This window comes from Mus musculus, chromosome 14 (assembly GCF_000001635.26).
Source record: "Mus musculus strain C57BL/6J chromosome 14, GRCm38.p6 C57BL/6J".
NCBI lineage: Eukaryota > Metazoa > Chordata > Mammalia > Rodentia > Muridae > Mus > Mus musculus.
Window position 1 is genome coordinate 100016084 of NC_000080.6, and position 27963 is coordinate 100044046.

General features: G+C 39.5%; 1 protein-coding gene across 12 annotated transcripts in view; it reads right to left on the reverse strand.

Annotated features, from left to right (window-relative positions):
• Window positions 1–27963, reverse strand: part of Klf12 (Kruppel-like factor 12) — a 419711-nt gene that overhangs the window by 149903 nt on the left and 241845 nt on the right. For all 12 annotated transcript variants that reach the window (XM_011244971.3, XM_030247664.1, XM_006518625.4 and 9 more), the window contains one exon: window positions 6539–7085. In XM_011244971.3, coding sequence (XP_011243273.1) covers window positions 6539–7085 — 547 coding nt within the window. The remainder of the gene's footprint in view (window positions 1–6538; window positions 7086–27963) is intronic.

Below are 27963 nucleotides of genomic sequence, written 5' to 3' on the forward strand. Positions count from 1 at the left end.
AATCGATGCTAGAATACAAATTAATTACTATAAAATACAGGTTACTCCACAAAATAATAGAAGCCCTCGCATGCAGCTGAAGATTGGGTTCTTAGAATTCTCCCTTCTCTATAATTAACCACAGTTATCTATTTGTTTTCAACTCTCTCCTGGATTCTTCTTGAGAGCACACAGATATTCTACTCTCTGTTTACTTGGCAAGTCTCTTTATGGAGAGTGGAAATGCCTCCCTAAGTATTGTGGTGCATCTCCACAGCTCTTCAGGAAAATACTCCCTAGATTGAATCTCACTTTCCTCACTCCACGTGTGAACAAGAACGCATTTCATCTTTGTCATCCCACCCCATGGACACAGTTCTCATCATTATCGGGGAACACTCTCACCCACATCCCTTGGCTTGCCTCTAACTGAGCAACACTTACTAGTAACTGGAAAGCCACCCCTTTAAAGATCCTCTTTTGACATACTGTCCTTCCTGTCCCTATGTTCTTGCACAAAGCTCTCTAGCAGATCAACAGTGCTGGATCTCTCGTCCCCTTCTGACTCCTCAGGTGTCTCTTTCTAACCTCTGAAGTGTGTCCAGCTTGCACCCCAAAGTAGTTATGTATGTGGCCTAACACATTTGTAGATCACAATATCCTATCACAATGACAAAAGGTTGGATAGGTACTGTTCGATGGATCTGTAGACCAGCACTTGTACAAGTGTGAAGAGCAGAGTTTGGATCCTCAGAGCCCATCCACATAAAAGCCAATAGGCATGGTTGAGAGGCAAAGACAGAGGGCCCCAGGTGTGACTTGGCTGTTTAGCCTATAGTTGAGAATCTGTTAGCTTTGTGTTCAGTGAAGAGACCCAGCCTTAATAAATAGAATGAAGAATGATGAAGGACGATATTTCACATCAACTTTGGGTCCCCACACTCATGCATGAGCACCAAACATAGGCACTCATAATACACATACATACAATGTGCTTAAAACAAAAGTTTGGATACTACCTCTTTATTGGTCTTTCTTGCCTATCTTCTGTTCTGGCTCTCATCCAAGATGGTCTATGGCAGTTATTATTAAGCAACAAATACCTCCTCTACCCAATGAATCCCCAATGCATTTTTGCAAACTTTCCCTCCTTTTATAGCCAAAGGCTCACTTGTCCAAGTACCATGTTAAGCTTTCTAGTTAAACATAGAGCAGGCATGTAATGCTGAATATAGAACACCCCAAAGGAATTTCCTCCAAAACCACACTCCTCCCATCATAGGAAAGACGGCATCACTTGCTCAATAGCTGAGCTACAGGAATAGAGGCTGCCCCCACTTCCCATCTTTCCTCATAGTAGCTTCCAATCCATACGGCCATTGTCTGTAGCTAGTTCCCCATTTTCACTGCTGCAACATATTTTCTATTGTATGCAGTGGCTGTATGACTCTTGTGTGGCAATGAACAACATGACTTACTTTGGCACATGTCTTTCTAGTGGATTCTCATCCCATTTAGAACAAGAGCCATGGAGGGATTTAAGGTCCTAACTACCTTCCCTCTGGCCCCGATGTCGCTTCTGTGCTCATCAGTACCACTGTTCACTGGTTGTCCACTACAAGCCACAGTCCTCTCTGTTCTCCACCACATGGGTGGCTCTCACCTGGGCCTTCCAATCTTCTCATCGGCTGGACTGAAATTCCTGGAGTTACTTTATAGAGGCAAGACAAGCCCTTGAGTGTTATGGTTTCTACAGCAACAAACCATTCTTCTACATGGGCAGGTTGTGTACCCATCAGCCTCACATTGGACAGTCCCCTCACATATTTGCTCACATAGGTCCATTCTAAGTCATGTTCATTTACTGTAGCACTCAGGACATTTCCTAGCTTTTGTACTATTACACAATGCATTCCATGTCCCACTGTGATGCCTGCTTACTCTGGGCTAAGCAACACCTTCCACTCCCTGAGGCCAGTATCCTTTTCACTTGGAGGAGTTGAATCTCTAGCTTTCTCGTGTCCTTTTGCTGTTATTGAAGCATTCTTGGTGATAATTTCATCTTATCCTTTCCTTAATCTCTGAACTCCATCCTTTTATGGAAAATTACAGTACAGACATTTCTTCTTTCCATATATAACCATCCCATGCAACAATTTGTTTTGTCAAATACAATGCCCTTTACTTCTACTCCTCTTCTTAGAGGATGAGTCTCTCGATGACATTCTCTTTTTTTCTTTTCCTTTTTTATTAGATATTTTCTTCCTTTACATTTCAAATGCTATCCCCAAAGCCCCTATACCCTTCCCCGCCCTGCTCCTCAAACCACCCACTCCCGATGACATTTTCTAAATTGTAGTCCAATCCTAACCAACATGAACAAATGTTTGTTTCTTTAATCTCATACTATTCATCAAACTTGCAGGCATATCCAGGTTTTTGACACTGCAATGAGATGATGTCTTCTATAATATTCATGCTCAAGAATATGAAATTTAGTTACAAAGAAATTGCAGACAGATTCTTAATGTCCTAAGTATGTTTCCAATATTGGGTTGGGTTGTATTCCTAGCTGCCTTCAGCTGCATGTGGCCCAACAGCTTCAGGACGGATAGACCAGGAAGCAGAGCGAGAGAGAAACATGTCAGCTTTGTTTAACACTATATACCCAGTGGCAATAATGCTTAGATAGATGGTGATAGATGCTTAGCAGACATTTGGTTGAACAAATATCTTGATCCACATGAAACGAGAGTCTAGATATGGACATGTGCATTCTCTGCACTTTTGTGTCATGTCATGTGTAGTGTCACCTGTTTCTCTGTCATGGAGCATGTATGTTCTACCAATGTCAAAAGTCATCAGCTAGAAAATTCACCTAATTTAAAGAGCGATGTCTTTCTCCTTCCATCAGTTTGGAATGCCAACTCCCTTCCCTCTCTCATCAACACCAAGTATGCAAGTCCTAAGTGAGAAAGTAAAGAGGAGCCCCTCTGCTATCCAGCCATTTTAGTGCTGGCTCAGTACCCTGCTGCATATGAGTCAAATAAAGATTTGAAGAATTACCCAAATGCCCTTTCCTTTGCTCATCTTGAGGTAGACAAACCTTTCCACTAGACACTTTTACTGTGCTCCAGTTAATCAGTTAAACAATAAAAGGTTATAAAATCCTACAGCAATATTTGTAGAATATGGTGATTATAAAAACTTAATATGAAGTAATAAAAAGGTAAAAATGGGATGTTTCCAGGCAATTTCTCATACTAATTTCTCATCCCTTATCATCGCTGCATTAGCAGCTTTGAGAAGTACTGCAGCAACTTCTTGGGTTGACTTTTAATTCAACAAGTTCTGTCCGCTGTACCAGTGTCACCATCAACTTTGTTGTATGAGAGAAGAAAAAGGAAATGTTGAGTACTGCTTATAATATTTAGGAGAAAAGTAAGAATGATAAAAAAGACAGATGTTTACTGACACTCGGTCAACACTAGCATCTGTACTGTGTTCTTCCATCCTAGGATAGATCATGTTACTTGCCCCAGTAGCTTCACTGATAAACATGAGGATTAAGAGAATGACTTCCTAACGTCATAAATAAGTGAAACAGGATTTTACTTCATATATTTGTATGTTTCATAGAACAGTTTACTGGGCTTATGATTAAGTAATTTTTATTCATGAAACAAAAATATGAAATAAAACATACTACATGAAACTAACAAATAACTCACAGAGAGAACAAATGACAGTGTGAGACTTACAGGGACGCTGTAATATAAGTAATTAAATTTTATATTAAATTTTAGCCATATATATGTGTATATATATATACATACATATATATAATCCATATTAAAATATTTACTGATAATTTTCACAAAGAAAGTGATATTTTCCATAAGTGACACTGCAGACATGAGCCTACATATAGGACTTTGATACTGGAGAGACACTGGAGTTCACCATGGACATAGAGACACAGCTATAGGACACATATGTAGACACATAGGCAATATATAGTGGTGTGCTTTACTACCTGTTAAGTGCTAATTCTTAAGAATATATAACTATACATCTGGATAATAAGTAAAACCAATGTCTGACTTAGCTCCAAGTTACATTATTATTCTTCAAAGAGACTTGTTCACTTTATTCAGAGGTATGAGCAATATCAAAAGATGCAACATAAGAAACATCCATTAAAAAGCATCTTAATTCCATTTTTCTCAACTTTTTAAATCCAGTGCTGTTCAGACCAGTTGCCTGTTCCATGGTAGTAGATAACGCACAGTGTTGGGAGCAGAGGAATCCCCTGAGTTAGTAAATATGTATTCTGACACAGGCATGTCCATGTCACAGACACAAAGGCCAATTGACTCATGGGAAATTGACTAAGCTGTTATCTACGTGGGTTTGACTCAAGATGAATGGCAAAGCTTTCCTCAAGGAGACTGAGTGTTGGTAAAAGATTGATCAGTGTGTTCAGACCAGCAGCTATGGCTTCCTCCTCCCAGATGGCTATAAGCTGAGCTTGCCCCCTCATAGAGCCCACTGAGCCTAGCTCACCATGGCCCCTGGATTGTACCTAATAAACATGCTGATGTCGAGGTTGGTAGCAGTAGGAAAGCCCAACCTGATCCCAGTTTCAATATATGTGTATCCATGCCTTTCTCTCCCCATACCCCTAGGCAGGGTGCTAGAACCTAAACCATGTGAAGCACGGCAACAGGGGTTGTTAGATAAAGCAATGAATGTCTGTTTACTTGTCAACCTTGAAAACTGAAACTCCTGAATCAGGAGATTTTTAACTTTGTTAAAGAGGGAAGGTGAAACTTATTTGAGTGCTAGGAAGAAATTTAATATTGATAAAATAATAACTTCCAGGGGTAAGCACACAGCTCTATATAGATGTTTATAAACATACTGCCAAGTTTTCAATAATATATCATCTCTCAATATTGAATCCTACCTTTTACCAGAAGCAAAACAACCGTGTTTCCTTGTATTTTATGAGCAGACAGCAGTTTATGCATTCATTGATCATGTTTTAATCATGGGCCTCAGTAGTAATACAGTGTCAGAGGAAAAAGCAATATTGGGCAAATCTGATCCTAGCATCGTGTCTGGCCTCTGCAGACAAAATACACAAATATGCACTCAGTTTCATAGTGAATAAGTCAATAATATGATATTTTTATATTTGAAGAAGGGTGGTATAGTATTTAGGTTTGTATGTAGAAAAGAAAATAGGCAAAGTCTAATGGGATTTCCAATTTCTTCTATTAAAACTCTGCAAAAGGCAATCACTTATGCACAGAAGGTAACTCCATATACAGCTGCATGACTACCACAATGAATGAAATAACTAGATATTGTAACATCAGCATTTCACAAAGTATCTTCTTACCTCCAAGAATTAGAGGGAACATTAGTGTCCTGCATTGAAATATTTCCATTATAGATCACCGATACTTAAGACAATAGTCATTGAATTAGAAGGTGATTCAAAGCAAACTCTATTTGCAAGTTTAAAGATACACATCTATCCTTGTGTCAGGTTGTGCTGGTCTGAAAGAGAATGGTCTCCAAGGACTCCTCGACCTAATGCTTATTCATCAGGGAGTGGAACTCTCCGCAGAATGAGAAGGATTAGGAGGTGTGGCTTTGCTGCAGTAGGTGTGGCTTGTTGGAGGAGGAAGTTTCAAAAGTCCATGTTAGGCCTCCCGTGTCTCTGCTGTGGATCAGGATGTAAAGCTCTCGGCTACTTCTGCATGTTTCCTGCTATCATGTTCATAAACTAATGCTCTGAAGCTGAGAGCCAGCCCCCAACCAATCGGCTTTCTTTGTAAGATGCCTTGGTCATGATGTATCTTCACCATGTACAGAGTAGTAAATAAAGACAGTCTTTTGTTACATATACCTTGGCTGACTTGGAGCTCTCTCTATAAACCTGGCTGGCCTCAGACGCTTAGAGGTCCACTTTACTCTGCCTCCCAAGTGCTGTGATTGAAGGAAGAGTCTACCACACCTAGCGGAATCATTGTAATATCAAATTATTTTAAAACGCACTCAGAAATAGATGTATAAATTCCATTCAGTCCATCATCATGGCATTTTGTATTACTGCCATCTAAAAATTCTTGTTTGAACAAGTACAAAAAAAAAATCCTTATTTACCTGAAAGCACTCACAATGACTAATGTCTATGAGGGATTTATATATGTTCATTTCGCATGTAATTCTGTTGTAAACAGGCTGTCTATCCCACTTTACCATTCAAAGGAAGCATAATTCTGTAAATTAAGATATCAATACTCTGACACAAAATGGCTCAATAAATACGTATATGGACTTAGCCTAGCTAAGGGAAGTGTCTATAAAAGTGTGGCTGCTTCAAGCAGTGCCCTATTCAATATGGCCAATCATATGGTCTACAAGGTTCTACACAGAATTTCTTTGAACATAGTGTCTGCACACAATCTAGGTTCCAGTCATTGAAAAACAAAAATGCATGGTTTTCTCTGGTGTTGTAAAAACATCAAGATTTCATGTCTCTTACCTTTGCCATGGCTCCTCCCATCCTCCAGGAGCGGTACAACAATAGTGTTGTTCACATTTCCAGGTGACCGTACAGCTGTGTAGACAACCGGCACTGACTGTACCACCACAGGGATTCGATGAACATGACTGAGTTTGTTAGACTGTAAGTTCATGGGACTGGAAGGTGGGACCGGATGGATGATGTGCAAGAACTGCTGGCCGCCCACGCCAGATGCAGAGGCAACAAGGGGTCCTGGAGATAACACTGTTGACGAAGACGATGCTGAAGATACTGATGTTATAACAGTGGGGGATGAGGCTGGACGACTAGAAGAGGATGAAGAGGTTGAAGTTGAAGAAGGTGAGGAGGCGGACGCTGTCATGGAGACAGGGGAGGATGACGCTGCAGTAGGGGAGGTCCTGGCTTTGTTGATTGACAAGTCCACTGGCTCAGTTTGTGTCTGAAAGTGATCTACAGGCAGTGAGTCCTCTGGGGGCTCCCCTTTCACATTATTTAGCAAGAGGGGGACAGCTTCCATATCGGGGTAGTTGTGGACGTTTGGAGACTGCAAGGAGAAAATGGAACAGATTTGTCATTATCGCTGATATATTTCAACAAATATATAACTAATTTGAAGGTGTATTAATTTTTCTCTTATTGCAGGGGAGCATTAGTTCTTTCACTCAAATATTCAAGGAATTTTTCTTTGACAGTCACAATAATGACAGCTAAAAGAGCAAAATGCATCAGAGAAGAAGGAAGTCATTTAACATGAGTATGTTTCCTTTTCATTGGAAGGACGCACATACAGCTTCCTAAGATGAATGCACTGGTTCATACAAGAGGTCACAGGAATTTAAAAATAATCACTAAATCCCTGTAGAATCTTCGAAAGACAAGCTCGGTGTGTAAAACACTGTTTCAGAACTGTGCAAACAGGAGTTATTTAACAACAGCATTCCCTTTGTTGTTCTGAGTTGTTCTTGCACTAGCGGTCTGTCTCGGTGTCTTGTTATGAAGGAATGAGAGCTTTCATTAAATGGACTGAAATACCCTCTCCAGCTCTGGAGTTCTACACTGCGGTGAATGATTTTACCCTAGTGCAACATGATCCTGATCTAGAAAGAAAATATCATTCAGTAGCAATCTTGGGGAACTCGCTGTGACCTTTCTACACTCATGTTCAGCACAAGAACTACTGGGACACGCTCATTCAAAGTCGTCAGAAGGCACACAGTCTTCGCCAGTCTCCCAGGGCCGGTCATCAAGTTATCGAAGTTAAATCACTTGTATGTGTTAGATTTTAACCCTCAATACCCGCCACATTTTATTTTGGAAGATATTGAACACAGTTATGATACCTGAACTAGAGGAAACAGGTTTTAGAAAATCTATATGAGAAATTTTAAATTGTCTACAATCACTTTGTTTCATTTAAAATGATTGTTTTGTTTAGGCTCATTTGTATTCCTGTAAGTTTTATTGAAAAAAGTTTAGCAATAAATAGTCTATAGTTTAATATACTAGTATTCTCAGTATATTATTAATGGACATGGACACACACCTATTAATTCCGAAGTTGAACAAGTACCTATGAAATGCACACATCTGGAACCACATGGCCCATGTTCTATTCCAGTGTGTCAGTAGAGCCTTGATAGAAGCAGACCATAGCAGACTATTTTGTTACACCTAATTTAACCAGGTCAACACTCACATTAGTATTATTCTCTCAGATGAAAACCCCAAATCATTATTTTCTGCTTTCTTATGGTATTGGAACAACAATTATGTGAAGTTGGTCATTTCATGAAAGATTTTCATTTGCTAGTCTTCCTGAAAACATGAAAATGCATTTTAAGGTTTTAAAAGAAACATTGTTCTTAAAAACTTTCATTATTGAATATAAATTATAGTTCTATTCAGAGGACACAATAGGCAGGAGTGTGAGGGTGTTTTATTCTGCCACAATGAAGAGAGAGAAAAAAACAACAAATCAACTGTGGCAGCGGATCAAATGAAAGGGAAATGGGCTGATGTTTTAATGCCTTTTCCCTCTTACCTAAAATGACTGCCTGCAAAAGCACATGAATTAGTGCTATAAAAGCTCCGAGTTCTGCAATGCCTCCTGTATGGAATTCTAACCAGGAACTGCACTTTAGGCATTAAAGCTGAGAAACAATTTAATAAACCATCCCAAACACATTAAGAAACAAACAGCCAAACACCCAAACAATGTAAATTTCACGACTTCCATGCACGTCTGAAGACATTATCACTCTTCCTATTGGACAGGATGCTTACTCTCAGAAGCATCATTAGGGTTTTGTTTTCATAGAATACTATGAGTTGTTTCTTATCAGCATATTACACACACATAGAAAACCCTGGTGGATATTGCTTCCATAACAGATAGAAACTGGTTCAAAATCCAAAATATAAATCATTAAATATATTATTAAACAGTACCAATCTCTTTAATGACACATACCCTGGATCCATTACATATTAGACAAATTCAAGACCTTTAATTTGGAAACGATGGTTATTTTGACTCTATGCAGAAACTGACGTTTGCAGATAAAGAGGTGAGGAGCCTGTAGGAACCATTCCTAACAGAAAGGAAAGCATGCGTTGGTAGACTATGTCAGGAGAACTGGGGCCTATGGAGCTGATAAAGAGGAGGCTCCAGGGCATGCGGCATCACTGAGCTTCAGGAGGTGCCCCATTTTCTCTGTGTTGTGACTGAGAGCCCACCATTTGCCTGGCATTATCTAATCTCCAACTTCCACCAAAAGTCATGCTACAGCATCAGCTAACGACATCCGCTCAGCCTCACTGGAAAGATGATATTTCCATAAAGACAAAGCTCAGAGCATACCTAGCTTTTCCCAGATGCCTGAAAACCGCACAGCTTTCTCCTACGCAAAAACTAAAATAACTAGGAAGCATAAACCAAACCTTTAGATCACACACTAGGGGCCTTGGAAAATTATGTGTAAATTTATAAACACAAACATTACAGAGACACACGGCAGCTCCTCTTTAATATACAGCCGTTGAAATGAAGCCATACATTAAATAATTATGCCCTATCAGTATCAAGACAATAACATCTTTGTTGTACCCTTCATCTGCTTTCAATGTTGACAGGGTATCATATGCCAAAAGCCATTACTACTCTCCGGGGACACAGAACCATGTTGCAGGTAAAAGTGTCTGTACTTCAGCTTTGGGCTGCACAGACCTGTCTGTAAAGTCAGTGATGTGAGAGGACGAGGCCTTTAAACAGCTGTGCTAGACCCTCCTTCCTCCTTTTAAGACATGGAAAATGCCCATAAGACTCCACTCTGCAATCACCATTGGGCATTTATTTGTTTCCCAAAAGAGGAAATTGGAAATGGATTAATTCCGAGGCTTGGTCCCCCTAAGTGGGAAGCTGAAGTGAGGTGCTGGGAATGCAAGTGACCACCAAGAGGGAGAAGAAGCTGAAGGGAAACAGAGAAGATGGAGAGAGTGCAGAGGAAGCTGGAAAGCAAAGGGGAAACTGGCTGGGACACATGAGGGGTGGGGGAGGGGATGACCTCAAGGGGAAGGGAAACCAAAGAGCCAATGAAAAAGAACAAAGATTGTTTTTACACCAGATACTTCTGTCAATAAACGGAAGGATTGTGCAGCGAAATTTCATCAGCAAAGTCTAAATTCTGGACACATCCGTGGACATCTTATCGCTGTACCAACTAAGTGATTTTTGTGGTTTTCTAATACACACCGATTTTTACTTGGGAAGTTGTCATAGAAACTGAATTTCACTGTTGATTCCCCTGGTATGGAAGATGGAACTCTCTACATTCTCCCTGTCAAGCAAAAACAACCCACTCCTAATGCTACAGGGAATACACGGGGATTTTTTGTCAGAGAGCATGACATTTCATTTTCCAAAAGGTTATATCATACCTTTTGGAAGGGTCCACCATAAAATTTCTGCTACTAAATGATATTTTAGGAAATAATAGTATAAATACATACGAAAGTCCAGTACAATACGTCTGACAATATACTTCACATGCCCCAGAAAATATGTGTGCATGCCTTATCACACATACTAGTAGGCTTTACATACAATAATCAACATGATAAAATGTTACACATAGCATCATAGTGACATATTCACTTAAACAACTTCAGGAACACAGCTGAGCCTTCCTAAGCAAGAACCTCCTTCTGGAAGAAATGAAAATGAAACTAAGCATTTTGTTGAAGGAATGTGCAAAGGAACCCGAGCCTCCCGCGGGTTAGTTCCTGGAGAATCGGAGAGAGGTTTCCCTCAGCCAACAATTACCAACAGCAGAATCTTATCATGGTCTGCCAAGAAACATAAGGCATCTTTAATTGAGATCATGTATTTTAATCATCTGTAAATTTTAAAAAGCAACAACTATGAACGGACACCCCGGGAAATCTCTCCAGCAGAACTCAGGAGTCTTCTAGTGGAGAAGGATTTGAAGAACAGGCTAATGAATGTTATCCAAGATGTATATGGTGCCTGCTACACCTTTAATGGGACCAGAGAGTTGGGGATGTCTTAAACACAAATAGTGTAGTGGCAACTATCTATCAACCATTTCCATAAATTATGCTTTATTTTACTTTAAAAAATTTGAGCAATAATTTCAAGCTTATATTTTAGGCAATGTTCTAAAATGATTTCCTTAATATCATGTCTCTATCATAAGCTGTTCTGGATTGCTATAAAAAAGGAAAAGAGTCTTGGAGAAAAATTCCAACGATTTGAAATCATGATCTAACCCAGTTTAATTTTTATTAGCAGTGTCATTTTGAATTTGCTGAGGTTTTAGGATTTTTCAGAAGAGAAAACAGGAACACTAGTTCCAGCCTTGTAAAATTGCTATGAAGGCTGAGGTGATGTCCCCACGTTCTTGTAGCAGTAAAAAGAGAAGAAGATGAGCAGAATTCTTCGTTCTTGGAAGTAAAATCCTCAAAGAAAGTCAACCGATTTCCAAAAGTGTTGGAAAACTCAGTGAAGCAATAAAATCTGGTCCAAGCTTGCCAAGAGTCTCTGCTGGGATGCATGCCTTACAAAGCAAGCAGATACCCATTATGAAATAGAATACGTGGTTCTCACGGACATCACGGAGTTAAAATGTATCCTGAATATGTGAATGCTTTATTTTTCTTTTTTAAAGATTACTTGGATCGATCCACAAGAAATCCACATCATAGCTGCAGGATCACACGTGGTGTGATTGATTTGATTTCTTGATGCTACCATGTAAACAACCCGCAAAGAGCAGAGCTGGTCTATCACAACACTAGTTTAGTTTTATGAAGTTCAGAGTCTCGCTTAGTGTTCAGACTTGTGATTGAAAATATATGTTCTGGGGCAGGAGGGAAAGGCTCAACACTGAAGGATATTTGCTTCTCTGAACTTCAGCTCTTGGCCAACCCTCACATCAGGGGGTTCACAGGCCCCTGAAACTTCAGAGCCAGACTCCACAGCCCTCTTGTGGTCTCCATGGACACCTTTACTTGTGTGCACCTTTACTGCATTATTTTAAATAAGACTATATTTTAATTAAAGGGCCGTTTTTAAAATATGACATTCATCACAACTCCATACCCCAGGATCTTCCTCTGAGCTACCTGATGAGAGCACCCCACAACTGTGGTTGGGTACTTTGTTCTCAGTGTGCTCCATTGAGCCACCTGATGAGAGCACCCCACAACTGTGGTCGGGTACTTTGTTCTCAGTGTGCTCCATTGAGCCACCTGATGAGAGCACCCCACAACTGTGGTCGGGTACTTGGTTCTCAGTGTGCTCCATTGAGCCACCTGATGAGAGCACCCCACAACTGTGGTCGGGTACTTGGTTCTCAGTGTGCTCCATTGAGCCACCTGATGAGAGCACCCCACAACTGTGGTCGGGTACTTGGTTCTCAGTGTGCTCCATTGAGCCACCTGATGAGAGCACCCCACAACTGTGGTCGGGTGCTTGGTTCTCAGTGTTCTCCATTGGATGCTAGAGCACATGATTCTCTGTACTTTTATTTTACTGAAAATGGTACCCACTTGTTGACCTTTCATTGTATATGTCCCAATACTTATTAATTTGTCTTGTTTCTAGAGATTCTTCTTATCCACATGTTCAAGGGCAGAGTGGTAAACAGAAGTGCCATAAAAACGTAAGTTTATAAAAGCAGGAAGGCATAAAGCTATACTAAAGAAAGATAAACTGTCACTTCACATATATTATTCCTGAGTGAGAGGAAGCCACTCACACTATCCTACTCTGATTACCGATATTAAAATTCTTGACCAAGTTCTCTACAGTGTGAAAGGATGACATGTTTGAATGAATATTTAGGTACTGCTCCAAACCAACATCTCAGTTGAAAATGTAGGAAGTGATTCTTCAAGAAAATACGGGACCTGGTTGGCAAGATGGCTCAGCTGGTAAAGGCATAGGGCTTGTAACCTCAGGAATGGGCATGGTGGAAATTCCACTCCCTCAACCTGTCCTGATTGATATATATGCATGTGTGTGCTCTAGCTCTCTCTCCCTACCTCCTTCTCTCTGTCACACACACACACACACACACACACACACACACACACACACACTACTAATAGTGCATAAAAGAAAAACCAAAATGTAAGTAAATCAATGATCTTGTGCTTGGTATGTGTTTATCAGCTTAACTCCCGAACTGAGAATGTGAGCCTTCACAAAGTGTTGAGCACAAACGTGCCCACTGAGCCCAGTCGTTTCCTTATTTCATAGTTGTTATATTTCCTATGACTTTTCACTACAGGGCTTTCCCAAGTTACATCGTTTATCCAAATCAATCAGAATCAACATTTATAGTTGACTCCCCTCTCAAACTCTGGAGTGGACACGTGTGTTGATTTAAAGAAGGGAAAGAAAGGGGATTTTGTGTGTCTGATTTTCAAATTAACAGCAGACATCCATAAGTACCGAAATGATGGACAACTATGTCCAGACATGAATGTCAATATTATATGTAAATACAAAGACCAAAGAAAAGAGAGTGCTAGCATAATGTAATTGATTTCTGTGCTTTACATTTGTTACAACAAGAACAAGTTATTTTGTATCTTAAACCACTTAAATTCTTTTCATCTGGTCAGGTTAGAATTGGTTGCAGTTAGCCAGTGGTCAACGTGACACACATGGAAAAGAGGGATCTAAACTGAGGAAGTATCTGCTTCCACTGGCCCGGGAGCAAGGCCGTGCAGTATCTTCTTGATTGCTAGCTGATGTGATGGTGTTTAAATTGCAAAAGTTCTTGCTTCCTTCTCTCCTCCTTCCTTCCTTCTTTCTTTTTTCTTAGGTGTTTGAGTGTTTGCATGCCGTGTGTGTGTGTGTGTGTGTGTGTGTGTGTGTGTGTGTTTGCAAATGGGTAAGATATCATCAGATGACAACTTGAGGAAGAGAGGACTCTCCTTCTACTTGGAAGGTTGCACTGATCAAATTCAGGTTGTCAAGCTTGGTGGCAAGTGTGTTCCCATTCACTTGCCAAGCCACCTCCCCAACCCTTTGCCTTCTGCACCCATGAGGCACATACAAGTGCACAAGATCGATCCTTTCACATAGAATGATGTCTACAAATGAGTACTCTGTTCTCTGTGTGCACTAAGACAGCCATGTATGCACAGGGTAGATGAGGGTGCAGCCTAGGGAAGAAAGAAGCAACAGTAAGAAAGTCCAGCTGTTCCCCAAAGGGGAGACTTTGGTTAATCAGACGTGACTTTAAATGATGGAGGCAATTTCAGCTGTGTGCTGCTCTTAGCTGAACACTTAATAACATAAGGAGTATAAAAATGGTGACAGCCGCGTCTAGGTGGATATCTGTGAATAAAGAACCTGATAAACAGGCAGGGTGTGATGGAGCTCTCTTATGACCTTAGCCCTGTGGGGAAGCAGGGACAGGTGGGTCCCTGGGCTTAATAGGCAGCCAGCCCAACTACTCAGTGAGTCCCAGGCCAATGAGAAAAGCAGTCACATAAAAGGGCATGGGTTGGATACTGCTTTAGAAAATGAGGCTGCCTTTGGCCTCAGCCTACACTACTATTTACGTGTGTGAGCATACATGCACCAGCACACCCACATGCATATACTCAGACACACTTGAAAGTGCATGTGCGCTCTGTGACATTAATGCTGACAAGGGCGTAAACACTAGCTTGCGAACTTCTTATGAGACCTGTGAATATTCCGAAGCAACAGGCCAGTATCATTCTCCTCTCCATTCCATTTTTCTATACTCTTAAGCAAAGAGGACGTAACCTTACATTCAGAGGCCATCCCAAACATGTTCCTAAATACCGTGCAATGGAAAATTCAGTCCTATTTGGAATTGACAACCTTCAACAAATGCCATTGAAGGGTCACCAGTGAGAATATGTTTCTAAAACAAAGACATAAAACAAACCAGCCAATGAGAAAAATTACAGTCCAGGGAAGACAGCAGACAGCTAGGAAGCTTTTGGAATAAGCACAAGGTGTCAGGTGCCACCACAGTGAAGAAGCTTTTTAAAGAGAGCTGTTGTGTTTGGAAGAAAACACACACAACAATCTTTTCAATTTCACACAAGTAAGTTTTTTAGATTGCCGTGAGAAAAACAATTCCAATGCTACAATGCCCAGGGACCTGAATGGAACCTGTATCTCCAGCAATATAGACAAGAATCTTGCCTGGATGGTTTACAAAGCAGCCCCTGTGAAGAGGCAGATATGTACATTGAAGTTGTGCATTAAAGCAGATGAGGAGGGACTGGAGAGAGGGCTTAGAGATCAAGAACACTGCCTGCCTTTCCAGAGGAGCCTGGTTCAATTCCCAGCACAGCCTAGGGCCCTAACAACTGTCTCTAACTTCAGTTCCAAGGGAATACAATGCCCCCTTCTGGCCTCAGGAAAAACACTCATGTACAAAATAAAAATAAGTAATGTTTAAAAATTAAAACTGACTAGAACTTGGGAAAATAACAATTTAACATTTATGTGCAATTTTTATAGTATAGGATTTCTTTTTTTTTTTACTTCTAAAATTATATTTTAATTCTTCAAGATTATAATTTAATTACATTTCTTCTTTTCCTTTGGTCCCTACAAATCTTCTTCCCATATACCCCTCTCCACTCTTCTTCAAATTAATGGCTTTTTTAAAAAATATTTTTATTAGGTATTTTCCTCATTTACATTTCCAATGCTATCCCAAAAGTCCCCCATACCCTCCCCCACATTCCCCTACCCACCCACTCCCACTTTTTGGCCCTGGCATTCCCCTGTACTGGGGCATATAAAGTTTGCAAGTCCAATGGGCCTCTCTTTCCAGTGATGGCCGACTAGGCCATCTTTTGATACATATGCAGCTAGAGTCAAGAGCTCCGGGTTACTGGTTAGTTCATAATGTTGTTCCACCTATAGGGTTGCAGATCCCTTTAGCTCCTTGGGTACTTTCTCTAGCTCCTCCATTGGGGGCCCTGTGATCCATCCAATAGCTGACTGTGAGCATCCACTTATGTGTTTGCTAGGCCCCAGCATAGTCTCACAAGAGACAGCTATATCTGGGTCCTTTCAGCAAAATCTTGCTAGTGTGTGCAATGGTGTCAGCATTTGGAAGCTGATTATGGGATGGATCCCCGGATATGGCAGTCTCTAGATGGTCCATCCTTTCGTCACAGCTCCAAACTTTGTCTCTGTAACTCCTTCCATGGGTGTTTTGTTCCCAATTCTAAGAAGGGGCAAAGTGTCCACACTTTGGTCTTCGTTCTTCTTGAGTTTCATGTGTTTAGCAAGTTGTATCTTATATCTTGGGTATCCTAAGTTTCTGGACTAATATCCACTTATCAGTTAGTACATATTGTGTGAGTTCCTTTGTGATTGGGTTACCTCACTCAGGATGATGCCCTCTTATATTTTTAGTAATGAATACTATAAATATTCAGTTAAAATATTGAATAATTTCTATATTAACTTTGGCTATAAATATTTCATTCTGGGAAAATAAAGGAGAAGGCAAATTACCCCCAAAGAATCATATTCGGTCATTTGTGTCAATCTGAGATTTTGAGGAAAATAGATTGCCTTATTTATAGTGGTAACCAGATCGCCATTTAGAGGAGATATGGATTATATTTCATTTTAAACTATTTTACTATATTTACTGAAGTGAATTCAGGTCACTTTATGATAAAAAGAAATAATGTCCCATTTTTCAGAAAGTATTGAAAATAATGTATATGAAATACTTTTGCATTGACTCCTAATGAACATTTTTATCTACATATTAATCTAAATCTTCTTTTATTAATACAAAATATATCTTAAGGGAAAAAATCTAAACTGATAGGAGATTCCTATGTATTTTTTCCATTTTCAATGATGTGTGTGTGTGTGTTTTCACAGCATCATCAGAGGAAAGAAAATACATGATATTACGATGAGTGAAATCATGAACTTCATTGAACCTCAATTTGTCATGGACGCTGCTATGATCAGCTTATTATTGGTGTCATGAATATTCTACAGACATTAATGTGCGAATCCATCTATCATCTGAAATTAGGCTAAACATGTGTGCTCAGCATAATTTATCACTAAAGGCAAGTAATCCAGTCACTACACTGGGTTAAGACCATGGTTCTCTATACACTTGTACTTCAAACAGGACCACCACCATCCACAACCAGGCATCAGTAATACAAAGCATTTTCTGTTTCGGTGAAAAAATTTCACAATTAATTCATCAGAGTTTAATGACTCAATTAATCTCGACCCCTGAGATCTCTCAAATACTAGGCCACCAAACAGGCAGCATACACCAGCCGATATGAGACCCCCAACACACATATGGTAGAGGACTATCAGGTCTGTGTTCATTCAGAGATGGTACACCTAACCCTCAAGAGATTGGAGGCCCCAGGGAGTTTAGAGGTCAGGTGGGATGGGGGTGGGAACATCCATGTAGAGACAGGGGGTGGGAAGGAAGTATGGGATGTGGAACAGTCAGAGGGTGGATGTGGGGTGGGGAAAAATACAGAGTGTAAAAAAATTAATTAATTAATTAAAAATGAACATTATAAATAGAGTATCAACTATATTGAATGTTCACTACAATCCATTTATGAATATTACAAAAGGATTTTTAACCCTCATCCTGAAAGAAGCAAACCTTTCCCATCCCTGGAGAGTCATTTGCACTCATTGACCAAAAAGTGTATAAAACAACGGAGAGTGTCTCAACTCTACATTTTATAAAAAATAGGTAGTTTCTCTTGGCATGTTGGCTCATGTTGGCTAACCCAGAACTCAGGAAGTAGCAGCAGGGAAATTGTTTCAAGTTCAATGGCAGCTTGGTCTACATGGAGAGCTTTAGACCAACCAAGGCTACCTGATGTGAACTTGTCTAAAAAGAAACAAAAGGCAAAGGGAAGGCAGGAGTGTTGAGATGACTAAATGCCAAGTCATCCATTGCCAAGCCTGAAGACCTGACTTAATTCCTGGGACCACACACTGAACACTTAAGCAGTGGAGTAGCAGTGTGGATGTGCTGTAAGAGCAAGAATCAAAATTCCTTGGAATTATGACCTGCCAGTCTACACAAATCTATCTGTGTGTCCATATGCCTTCATTTCCTGCTTAATTTTCAGGTTTTGTGCTTTAAGTTCAGGTAGGGATATGTGTGTGTGTGTGTGTGTGTGTGTGTGTGTGTGTGTGTGTGTGTGTGTTAATCAAGCGTGTTTGGGACTGAAGAGGACATAAGTCATATGTTCTCTGGGTACTTTTCAACACCACATAGAATCTGCCTGTGAAGTAAACATTCTAAACAAGCCCAGGAAAATGCCTAGTCTTAATTCCAAGCCAGATCGATGGACTGTTTTCACAGGGACACCACCATGTGTACATAACATGTACAGCTCTGTATTGCTTACCCCTTATGATATCTCATTGCAGAAAATGGGACAGACATGCTTTATGAATAGAAAGACACATGAGAAGGTCAAAACAACATGTCATCCATCTATAGGTGGATTCGACTCAAACAACCTTCAATGAACTCTGACCCTGAAATCCACGGCTTAAATGTGAATGCATTGACACCTCCCATGTCTGATTTATAACGTGTGGCTTCATATCAAGATGCTTCTGTCATCACTTTGGCAAGACATTTTCCAGTTGCTTCATGTGACCACAGTGTCATTTAATAGAGAAGAAGGGCCCATAGGTTAAGGAAAAGCTCTCAGGGACTTCACAAACTTATCTTAGTGTGATGATTTTTCCATTAAACAGTTTTCCTTATATCTCTCGCACAACATGCACATGTTATTTGATTGTTTATTAGTGAATAAACAGAAGAAGAGGCAGACACATCAGTCATCCCTCCCGTCCACATAAGAAGAGCACAGCTCCCTGAGATGAAGTTACTCTGTGTTATCGTTTTAAATGATTCCTGTGATAAAATCTGAAATTAATCACTGAATAAATAAGCAAACACCTATTTACATGCTTCATTTTCTCCTTAACATCAGAACTTCCAGTTGCAGTAAAATAGCCAACATTCAATTATTTACAGTCATAGAGGAGATCATGGCATAAGTAATCCCAAGTGACAGATAATCCAAAAAGCATTTATGTAGGGTTTCCAATTCATTATATGATTCCTGCAGATTTATCACCATAATTGTATTTTTTTTCCCGCAGGCTCATATTAAAATCCATTTGTAGTTCTTGAACACAGGCCAATTGACAGTGGGAAGGAGCACCCCAGACACATGCTGGATGACAAAGGAAAGCTGATTTGTTAGTGGCATTGCTTTTCTCTTGGAGAATCAACATGAAGATATGCGGGAGGTGATAGTAAAAATGTGGTACATAGCTATTAAGCACGAGAGAGATCTAACTAAGATGACAGTCGACAGTCACACAGAGGAAGGACTAAGGGCGTGCGCTGTATAAGACCTAGGATTGTGTGGTGGCTTTGCCTCCATTCTGTGACATAAGAAAATTTCTAAATAACAAATCCTCATGCTTACGACAATGTTGCTAATACTAGCTAAATACTAGCAGCTGTGTTGAAAACGTTCTGAATGAAACTATTAGATGACAAGCACCTAAGTCAGTGCTGGTGGTTGGTTGTGGCTTTTTAAAAAATTACTGTAACTAACATCTATTTTATTCTTGAACTAATACTAGAAAGATTATTAAATCTGATAATTTGTATCAATTTGGTCTCCAAAAGAGGGGATGATCTCTCACTAGTGGATAAATTGCAATGTTCACTGAAATGTCAATTGTTAGATTACACCCGAAGTCTATTCCAGCAACTAGTGACTATCAAAACTAAATGCTGGGAGACACGGTTACCTGATTTAAACTGGTGATGCTGTTTATCTCAGAAGTCACAGTTGTGAGGAGTCATTGCTGGGGTGGGAGTGGTGGGGGCTAGGACAGAAGAAGACAAACAAAGACAGATTGCTACACAAAGACAAGGAAGATTGACATTGAGTAGCCAATGTCAAGGTCAACTACTTGTTTACCAATTCACTCATTCTAAATGAGTTTGGGCCAAACCAGCTCTCCGGAACTATAAGCATTTCAGAATTACTGCTATATCATGGAAACAAAGTCCATGGCCTGACGACGGTAACACAGATTTCATAGTCTTCATGCACACTGTACAACACATCACACCAGCATAAGATAAGATAATTGTGGAAGTGAATTTCCTTCTCTGTTCCAAAATGGAGTTCCTTTTGTCACTCAAAAGCTGAAGAGTAACTGAAGCTCAAGTAATTATTCCTCAGTCCTAAAGAGGCCGAAGAGACCTGATTTATAAAATGGTGGCATGGTCCATTACTGTCACTTATCATTTAGGAAGTAATTTCTTTCCTATCCATTCTTCAGTAGTGAGCTGGTTTATATTGTCATATGCGAGCTGTGATAACCTATGAAATCCTCGATGTTTTTGCTGGTCAGAAGAAGTGTGATAAAAACAAGAAACTGATTCTTTGGGGGAAAAAGACATACACACAAACTATACCATATTATTAAAAATAGCTCCCAATGATGCCAGGCCTGGCAGCACTCAGGAAGCACAGGCAGGTAGGTCTCTGTGAGTTTGAGGCCACCCTGGTCTGAAAAGCAGGTTCCAGAACAGACAGGCTACACAGAGAGAGCCAGTTTCAAAATACATGCACACACACAAACACACACATATGCATACATGAATAAATGAAAGGAAAGAAGAAAAAAATTGCCCCCATTGAAGTAGAGACCAGAATACAGATGTTTATTTATAAAAGACTGACATATAGGATTTATATACTCACTAAACACACACAAGTAAAGGAAGCATGGGTGACTAACTTCTATGTCCCATCTGAAGGATTTTTAAATCACAACAGAGTTCAGAAGTTGGTCTGGTGGCCAGACTGGGATCAGCTAAAAATTCTGTTTATCAGAAGCCATCAATCAATGCCAAGTCTGACACTCAGTTACAGTGTCAGAGTAGTAAAGACATACCTAGGACCCCCTGCTCAGCAGCCTGGCCTACTCATTGAGCCCCATGCCAATGACAGAGCCTGTTTCAGAAACAAAAAAAATATGGCTCTTTAGGAATGGCAATTGATGTTGAATTTGGCTTCCACACACATGTATACCCACACAAACATCTCCTACACATACACATGCACAGAAATACACACACACACACACACACACACACACACACACACACACACACTTAGTGGGGGAGGAGGAAAACTTGTATTCACTTATAAAATAAAAATGTTTATCACTCAGGCTATACCAAAGTTGGCACTATAATCACAGGAAAATGGAACTGGATAATCATAGTAAAGTGAAAGAAAATATGTGCAAAAGAGTATTGGATAAAAACCATGAAAATAAAGATTTTAAAGAAGAACTTAGTGTCATCTTCCAGGAATAGTAGTTTCTTTTTTTTTAATATTTTTTATTACATATTTTCCTCAATTACATTTCCAAAGCTATCCCAAAAGTCTCCCATACCCTCTCCCCCTCTTCCCTACCCACCCATTCCCATTTTTTTGGCCCTGGCGTTCCCCTGTACTGGGGCATATACAGTTTGCATGTCCAATGGGCCTCTCTTTCCAGTGATGGCCGACTAGGCCATCTTTTGATACATATGCAGCTAGAGTCAAGAGCTCCAGGGTACTGGTTAGTTCATAATGTTGTTCCAGGAATAGTAGTTTCTAATATGATTTAAAGTGAAGGAAGAGTAGTTTTGGAAACTCCAGTTTTTCTAGCATAGAACTAAAAATGAATGCAATGAAAATATTTAATGAATAGGCCATGGACAGTCATGTAACTCAAATCCTGTAAAGAGTGAGGAGTTACCACAAAGAAAGGTTGAATGTTAAAGCCTCATTGATTGCTTACACTGAAGACCTGAAATCACAGTTCTTGCTAGTCATGGCTGAAAACTAGTATCTAAAGACCTCTACAGAGCAGACTATCACATCTGGAAACCACACATTTTTTTTAACCATTGTTTAAAAGCCTTCATTAAACTGGATAATTTTCTCATGATATGCTTCATGAAAGGAACTCAAGTTAATGAAATAGAAAGTAATCTGAAATAATGTGGATTAAAAAAAAACAGCAGGTGAATTGTAGAAGAAGAAAAAGTTTCAAGTCAACATTGCAATGTGGGACCATGTGGTGGGACACCGTACAGTATTTTTATAAATGTTTGACCCCATGACTGTGCCTCAAAGGAAGATAACAGTGCATGGGGACACTGATCTGCTTGTGTGACTTGCGTTGTTTGATCCTCACTATTCAAGGCCTGGTTGTTCTACTTGATCCCAACATGAGGGTTGGGATGCAGAAGAAGACAAATGGAGGCCACCTCATTGGTGTGGCAGCCACTACAACACTCAGCACCTCAAGGCTGAGTTAACAAGCCAGGAGGGTGGTTGCATTCTTAGCATCCTTAGCAATGAGTGAGAGCAGTGGATTCCCATCCCTGCTTCCTCACTGTGGTACTCACGCCAGCGAAAGGACAAACTCGGCTCCCATTCCCATCCCTTCAATAGATTTAAATAAGAATTTAATTTGACATTAAATTTCTGACTGATTGGAATCGCTAGAGTGGCCAGTGTTTCAGAATTGCTTGCTGATTTACATAATTGTAAGAAGAAACAGTGGATAGATGGTTTGAGAAGTCATGTAAATAAGAGAAGTGACAGATAAAAGATCACCCAGCAACCACTGCAGTCGGCTAAGCAGAACGAAGATGATGTTCCATGGTTTAGAACTGCCCTGCTCAGTCCTCCACACTGAGTCTAATGACATACAGGTTTTCTCCTCACTTTCCTGACACTTCAGAGTTTTTCACACCTTGTTAGCTCTACACATAATTATCTCTGGACTGTTTTCCCCTAATACTCAAATATTTCCCTAATGCATCTTTGAGTTGTGGCTCAGACAGTCTCTCTGACATGAAGTATTCAGATACCCACTTTAGCCCAATTAGGAATTTTCCTCTGGAATCCCATAATATGCTATCTATCTAACCAACTTTTCCACTTTTCATGATATATTAAAGTTATCTGCCTATGTGTATACATATATATATCTTAGAACACTGTACGCACAGTTAATGCAATACAGTTTGGGAAGAAATGCAATAAGCATTAACCCAGCAAATATTCAGAGAATAATTCTACATTTTTCCCACAGTCCACCTGTCTAAAGTGACTAATTACATACATCTAAAAGTATGCCTGTATTTAATATGTTAGAATTTTAAAATCACCTTAAGCCCTGAATAAAAGATTTTCTCAGTTTTAAGGTAAGCCACATTTTTTAGTACTGAAGAAGTCTGCTTGCTTAGTTCTATGGCCTATATAATTGGAATGGAAGTGCCCTATTCATTATGAGTCGTGGGACAGTTAGTCTAAATTTTCTCATGCCTGGCTATTCCAATATAAGTAGATTCTAAAGTTTAATCTCTATGCCTATGGGTCTCAATTGAGGGATTGTCTAAATCAGATTGGACTATGGAGATGTCTATACAGTGTCTTAATTCTTTATTGCTATAGGATGCTCAGCCCACTGTGGGCAGCACCTTTTCCTGGGCCTGACCCTCTGGAGAATAGCAAGTAGCATGCTTTGCTTTCTGTTTCAAGTTCCTGCCCTGGCTTCTCTCAGGGATGCACTGTGATATGGAAATGTAAGCCAAATAGAGCCATTCTTCTCCTAGGTTGTTTTGGGTCAGGCTATTCATCAAAGCAGCAGAAAGGAAACAAAGGTAATGAAACATAGAAATAAAATATAGAGTTTCATTTGGTATTTTGAACACTCAGGATTTGGGATATGGGCAGACAGTTTGTAGATGACCAAAGTCCTGCATGCTTGAGCCAGGAATAGGGAGGACTTTGATAGGAAGCTGGCAGGAGAGTTCAGACCTTGCCCAGGATAGAATAGGGAAAACTATTCACAGTGTTCAGATGGTGTGTCCATATTAGTAGAGGTAGAGTAGCTAAGAAGAGGAAGAAGCCACTAGTTATAGTGGATCATAAGCTATTGAGTATTACAGAATCCAGTTCTTTATGGCTAGAACTCACTGTGCCTGGCTGGTTTACTCTAATTGGATTTACATACTTTCTCAATTCCCTTTACTAACACATCTTCATGACTAGGTATGGAGATGCCAAGTCGTCGTGCAAACCAAGCAGTGCTTCTGTGAAGTACAGTCTTGACAAGGAGACAAAACACTTCGGAAAAACAAGAGCTACCATTGTAAAACTGAAGGCCTCTTGCTCAGCTAGGGGAAGGGAGCTGTCAGAGGCAAGAGAACCTAACGGGTCTTCATGGGAACAGGAATTGCTACATTTCAAATACCTGACAATTCTGTGGAAAGCAATGAATGGATGAGACTTGATTTTCTTGTGCATGTGTGCAGGCATACATGCCTGTTTGCCCACAGATATAATCAGATGTGGATGCATGCATGTGTTCTCCACAGTAAGAGGTCAGCTCTCCTCATTTATGGCTTCTCCTGTTTTTTTCAATCAGTGAATCTGGGTTTTTGCAGTTTGGCGTAGAGGCTAGCCAGCAAGCTCTGGCTATCCTCATCCCTAGCACTGGGGTGAAGGGTATACTGTGCCCCCTACTTTTCAGTTGGGTGCTGGGGATCAGAACCTTGGTCTTTTGGCTCATCTCGCAAGCACATTATCCACTGAACCGTTTTCTTAGCTCTTGATGCACTTTCTCTGCCTGCCCATTCCTGTCTTAAGCATGCTTTTGATCACTTGCCCCTCCATTTTGTCTGCTGTATATACTGTTGCAGTTTTAAGCCTGGAGGAAGAATCTTTATTATGTCAAGTAAGTGTGTGTAACAATGAATAGTAAGAAGAATCACATTAAAAACTTGAGAGTGAGAACTAATTACATCACTTTATCCTAGAATGTTCTAATGGATTCAGCCACGGATGGCAATGACCGTTTCTATTACCTTGGCCATTTGTTAATGGCCTGTTAAAACAAGCTAATCAATGATCAATTTACCAATTTCGTCCTCACCTCTGCCCCTCTTCTAAATGAGGATTCAGTAAGTAGTGAAGAAATCACTTTAGCAGACGTAATTTCTAAAAATAAGCAGGAGAGAGAAAAACAGACAGAGGAGCAATCTTTGAGAATCACCTGCCTGGTCACAGAGAGAGAATTCCTTCCCAAAACTTCATTACATGAGAATAAGATTTTTTAACACTTCATCATTAGTCAGATTCAAATAGTTTGTCATTCTCAAAATTCTGTTTTCTAATGCAAATGGGCAGGTATAGCAAGGCTCTTTTGTTTCTAATAGTAAGTACTCCAATGCTTCTCAAATAACCCCCCCCCCCCGAATCAATTTAGGTAGCAAATCCTAACTGGCTATAGTTATGTCATGTCTCAAAGGTCCTGGGCTTAAGTTTCCAAAGCCCTATATTATTGTTCCATACATTCATAATGTTATACGTGCTCATAGTTATCTTGTGTTTTTTTCTGAAATCCACATAAATCTTTGCTTAGTCGAAATTGTTATCAATTATTTAGCCTAAAGACTAAATGAACTGGGGTTCCATTTATGTTCCAGGGCAAGCATACACAGTATGAAAATCTTCAATACACTGTTCTCGGAGGAAAGAAAATGGCGAGTTTGAACTACTAGTGAATTACATTGCTTTAAAATGTCTAAAATTAATTGGTATTTGTGATGGATGCAAAAGCCCAACTCTGGTGTTTAAGAGGCCCAGGGCATTCCTCATTCGAACGGTAGACATATGGTGCCACTCCAAAAGATGCACTGAAGCAAGTAAGTCACTAAATATGCAAATGAATACAAGTGAACTTGCTTGGAAAAAGCAAGTCAGGGAACCAAAGGGTAGCCTGGCAGTGAAAGGGTAAGGCTGAGGGCTGTTCACAGGGAGCATAAAGATGAGGTCAAGAGAGGCCCGAGAAGCTGTGGGCTCCTTAGTATTGAAGTGCGGTACTGAATTTTTATAGCTTTGGCTCACGCTATGATGATTTCAGATAAGGTATTTATGGAATGCCTGAATATTTGACCTTGGGACTTTATGGACACTAGATGTATTACTTTTTATAGAGACAGTAGGCAATTCTATATGGGTGCAATATTCATATTTTCAGCAAAGAAAGAAAGCTTGAGTGAGCCTGGGGGAAGGGAAGATGGAGACTTCTTTGAAACATTTTGTGGATGCTCAATAAGTTTAAGCAATTATGCATTGGAAAAACTAGGACAGATTGTAAATCAATCAGTGACTCTTTCTAGAAAGCTATGTGCCCCTATAAAAGAAATCACATGATGTTCTTTTTACAATATAGTTCAACCTTGGTAAACCCAGTTATTTAGAAAACTGTCACTGAATTGATGTCAGCCTGCTTTGAATTAAATAGGTTCAAAACAAGAATTTTATTATCTTCAACAGAGAACAATGGTTTGTTAAGAAGGGAAAAAGGAAAAAGGAAACAAAAGAAACAGGACTCTTAAAATGAAGATCAGTCAAACATGTTCTATTTTAACCTACCACTCATCATCACAGTATATGGCTTACCTTGACTGATAGCTCTAAGCACTACTAGTTCATATCACCAAAACTAAGCTATAAGGGAGAATGACTGTCACCGTCATAATTTTATCCTTTATTAGTAAAGGCATAGTTCTAAAATTTTCAGTTTGGTTTAAAACCTCAGTAAAGTATTTCTATTGGTTAAATTAAAGTATTGAAGATTATAACTCGTTAAACTGGGCCCCACAACCTGGGAGGCTGACACATCGTATGAGCCTGAGAGTTATTGGAGATGAATTTGGAATATAGAGTGAGAACTCTTGGTTTTTATAAAGTTTATTATATATATACACACACACACATATGAGACATTTTAATATATATAATATATACATTATATTAATACATTATGTATATGTAAGTGTTTAATATATAATATTTAACATTTTAATTAAACACTTGAGTGAATAGATCAATAATAAAAACTAACAATAATTTGAATATTATTTATTTCTCAGTTTCAATCTTGTTCATCAAAAGAATACTTAAATAAGCAAGATCATTGTCAAAACTAGAAAGATTCCTAACCACTGGATTGCTTTAAAGGAATGTGATAGACATACATTTGTAGTACTTGAGATATACAAACTATTGTGATTAACATGGGTCTCTTTTATAGCATTATAAATGCCCACCCATGCTTAGTGTATCTATGATTTCCCTTCTGTCAAAACTATTTTTATGGCACTGAACCAACTTTGGTACGTAATATTTTATCTTGTTCTTTATTTTCAAATTTTCCATTATAATTTTTATCTGTTTTAGAAGTAGTTTCTAAAGTTGTTAAATCTCAGTATCGCGTTTTTAATGGTACTGTTTTCTTGTTAAGTTGAGTAGTAAAATCGCGTGGTGTGACAGGGAAATTTTAGAAGGAGGAGGACATTTATTTTCTGGCATATATTTTGTCCCAGTTGTACAACAATTGCAAGTCTTTAAAAGGACATGTTTTATAAATTACTTGACTCGGGGTTCTGTACATGTTGATTCAGTATTGCCACCAATGTTTACTAGGTTTTTAGGCTGACCTCAGTAAGACAGCATATGAAATGAAATCTACATTCATGTATAAGGAATTTCAATACTTCAAGTCCATTCAATCTTGCTCTCCGTTTTCTTTGTATGATTCTTAGTTGTTTGTGAATTTGCACTCATTACATTGTCCTCATACATGACTGTGACATATTCCTCCCACCGTAATTGTGCTTTTTGTACTCAAATATGAATTCTGTGAAACACAAAGTTATGACCAAGTCAGGGATGGTCATTGATCTTCTACTTTCAAC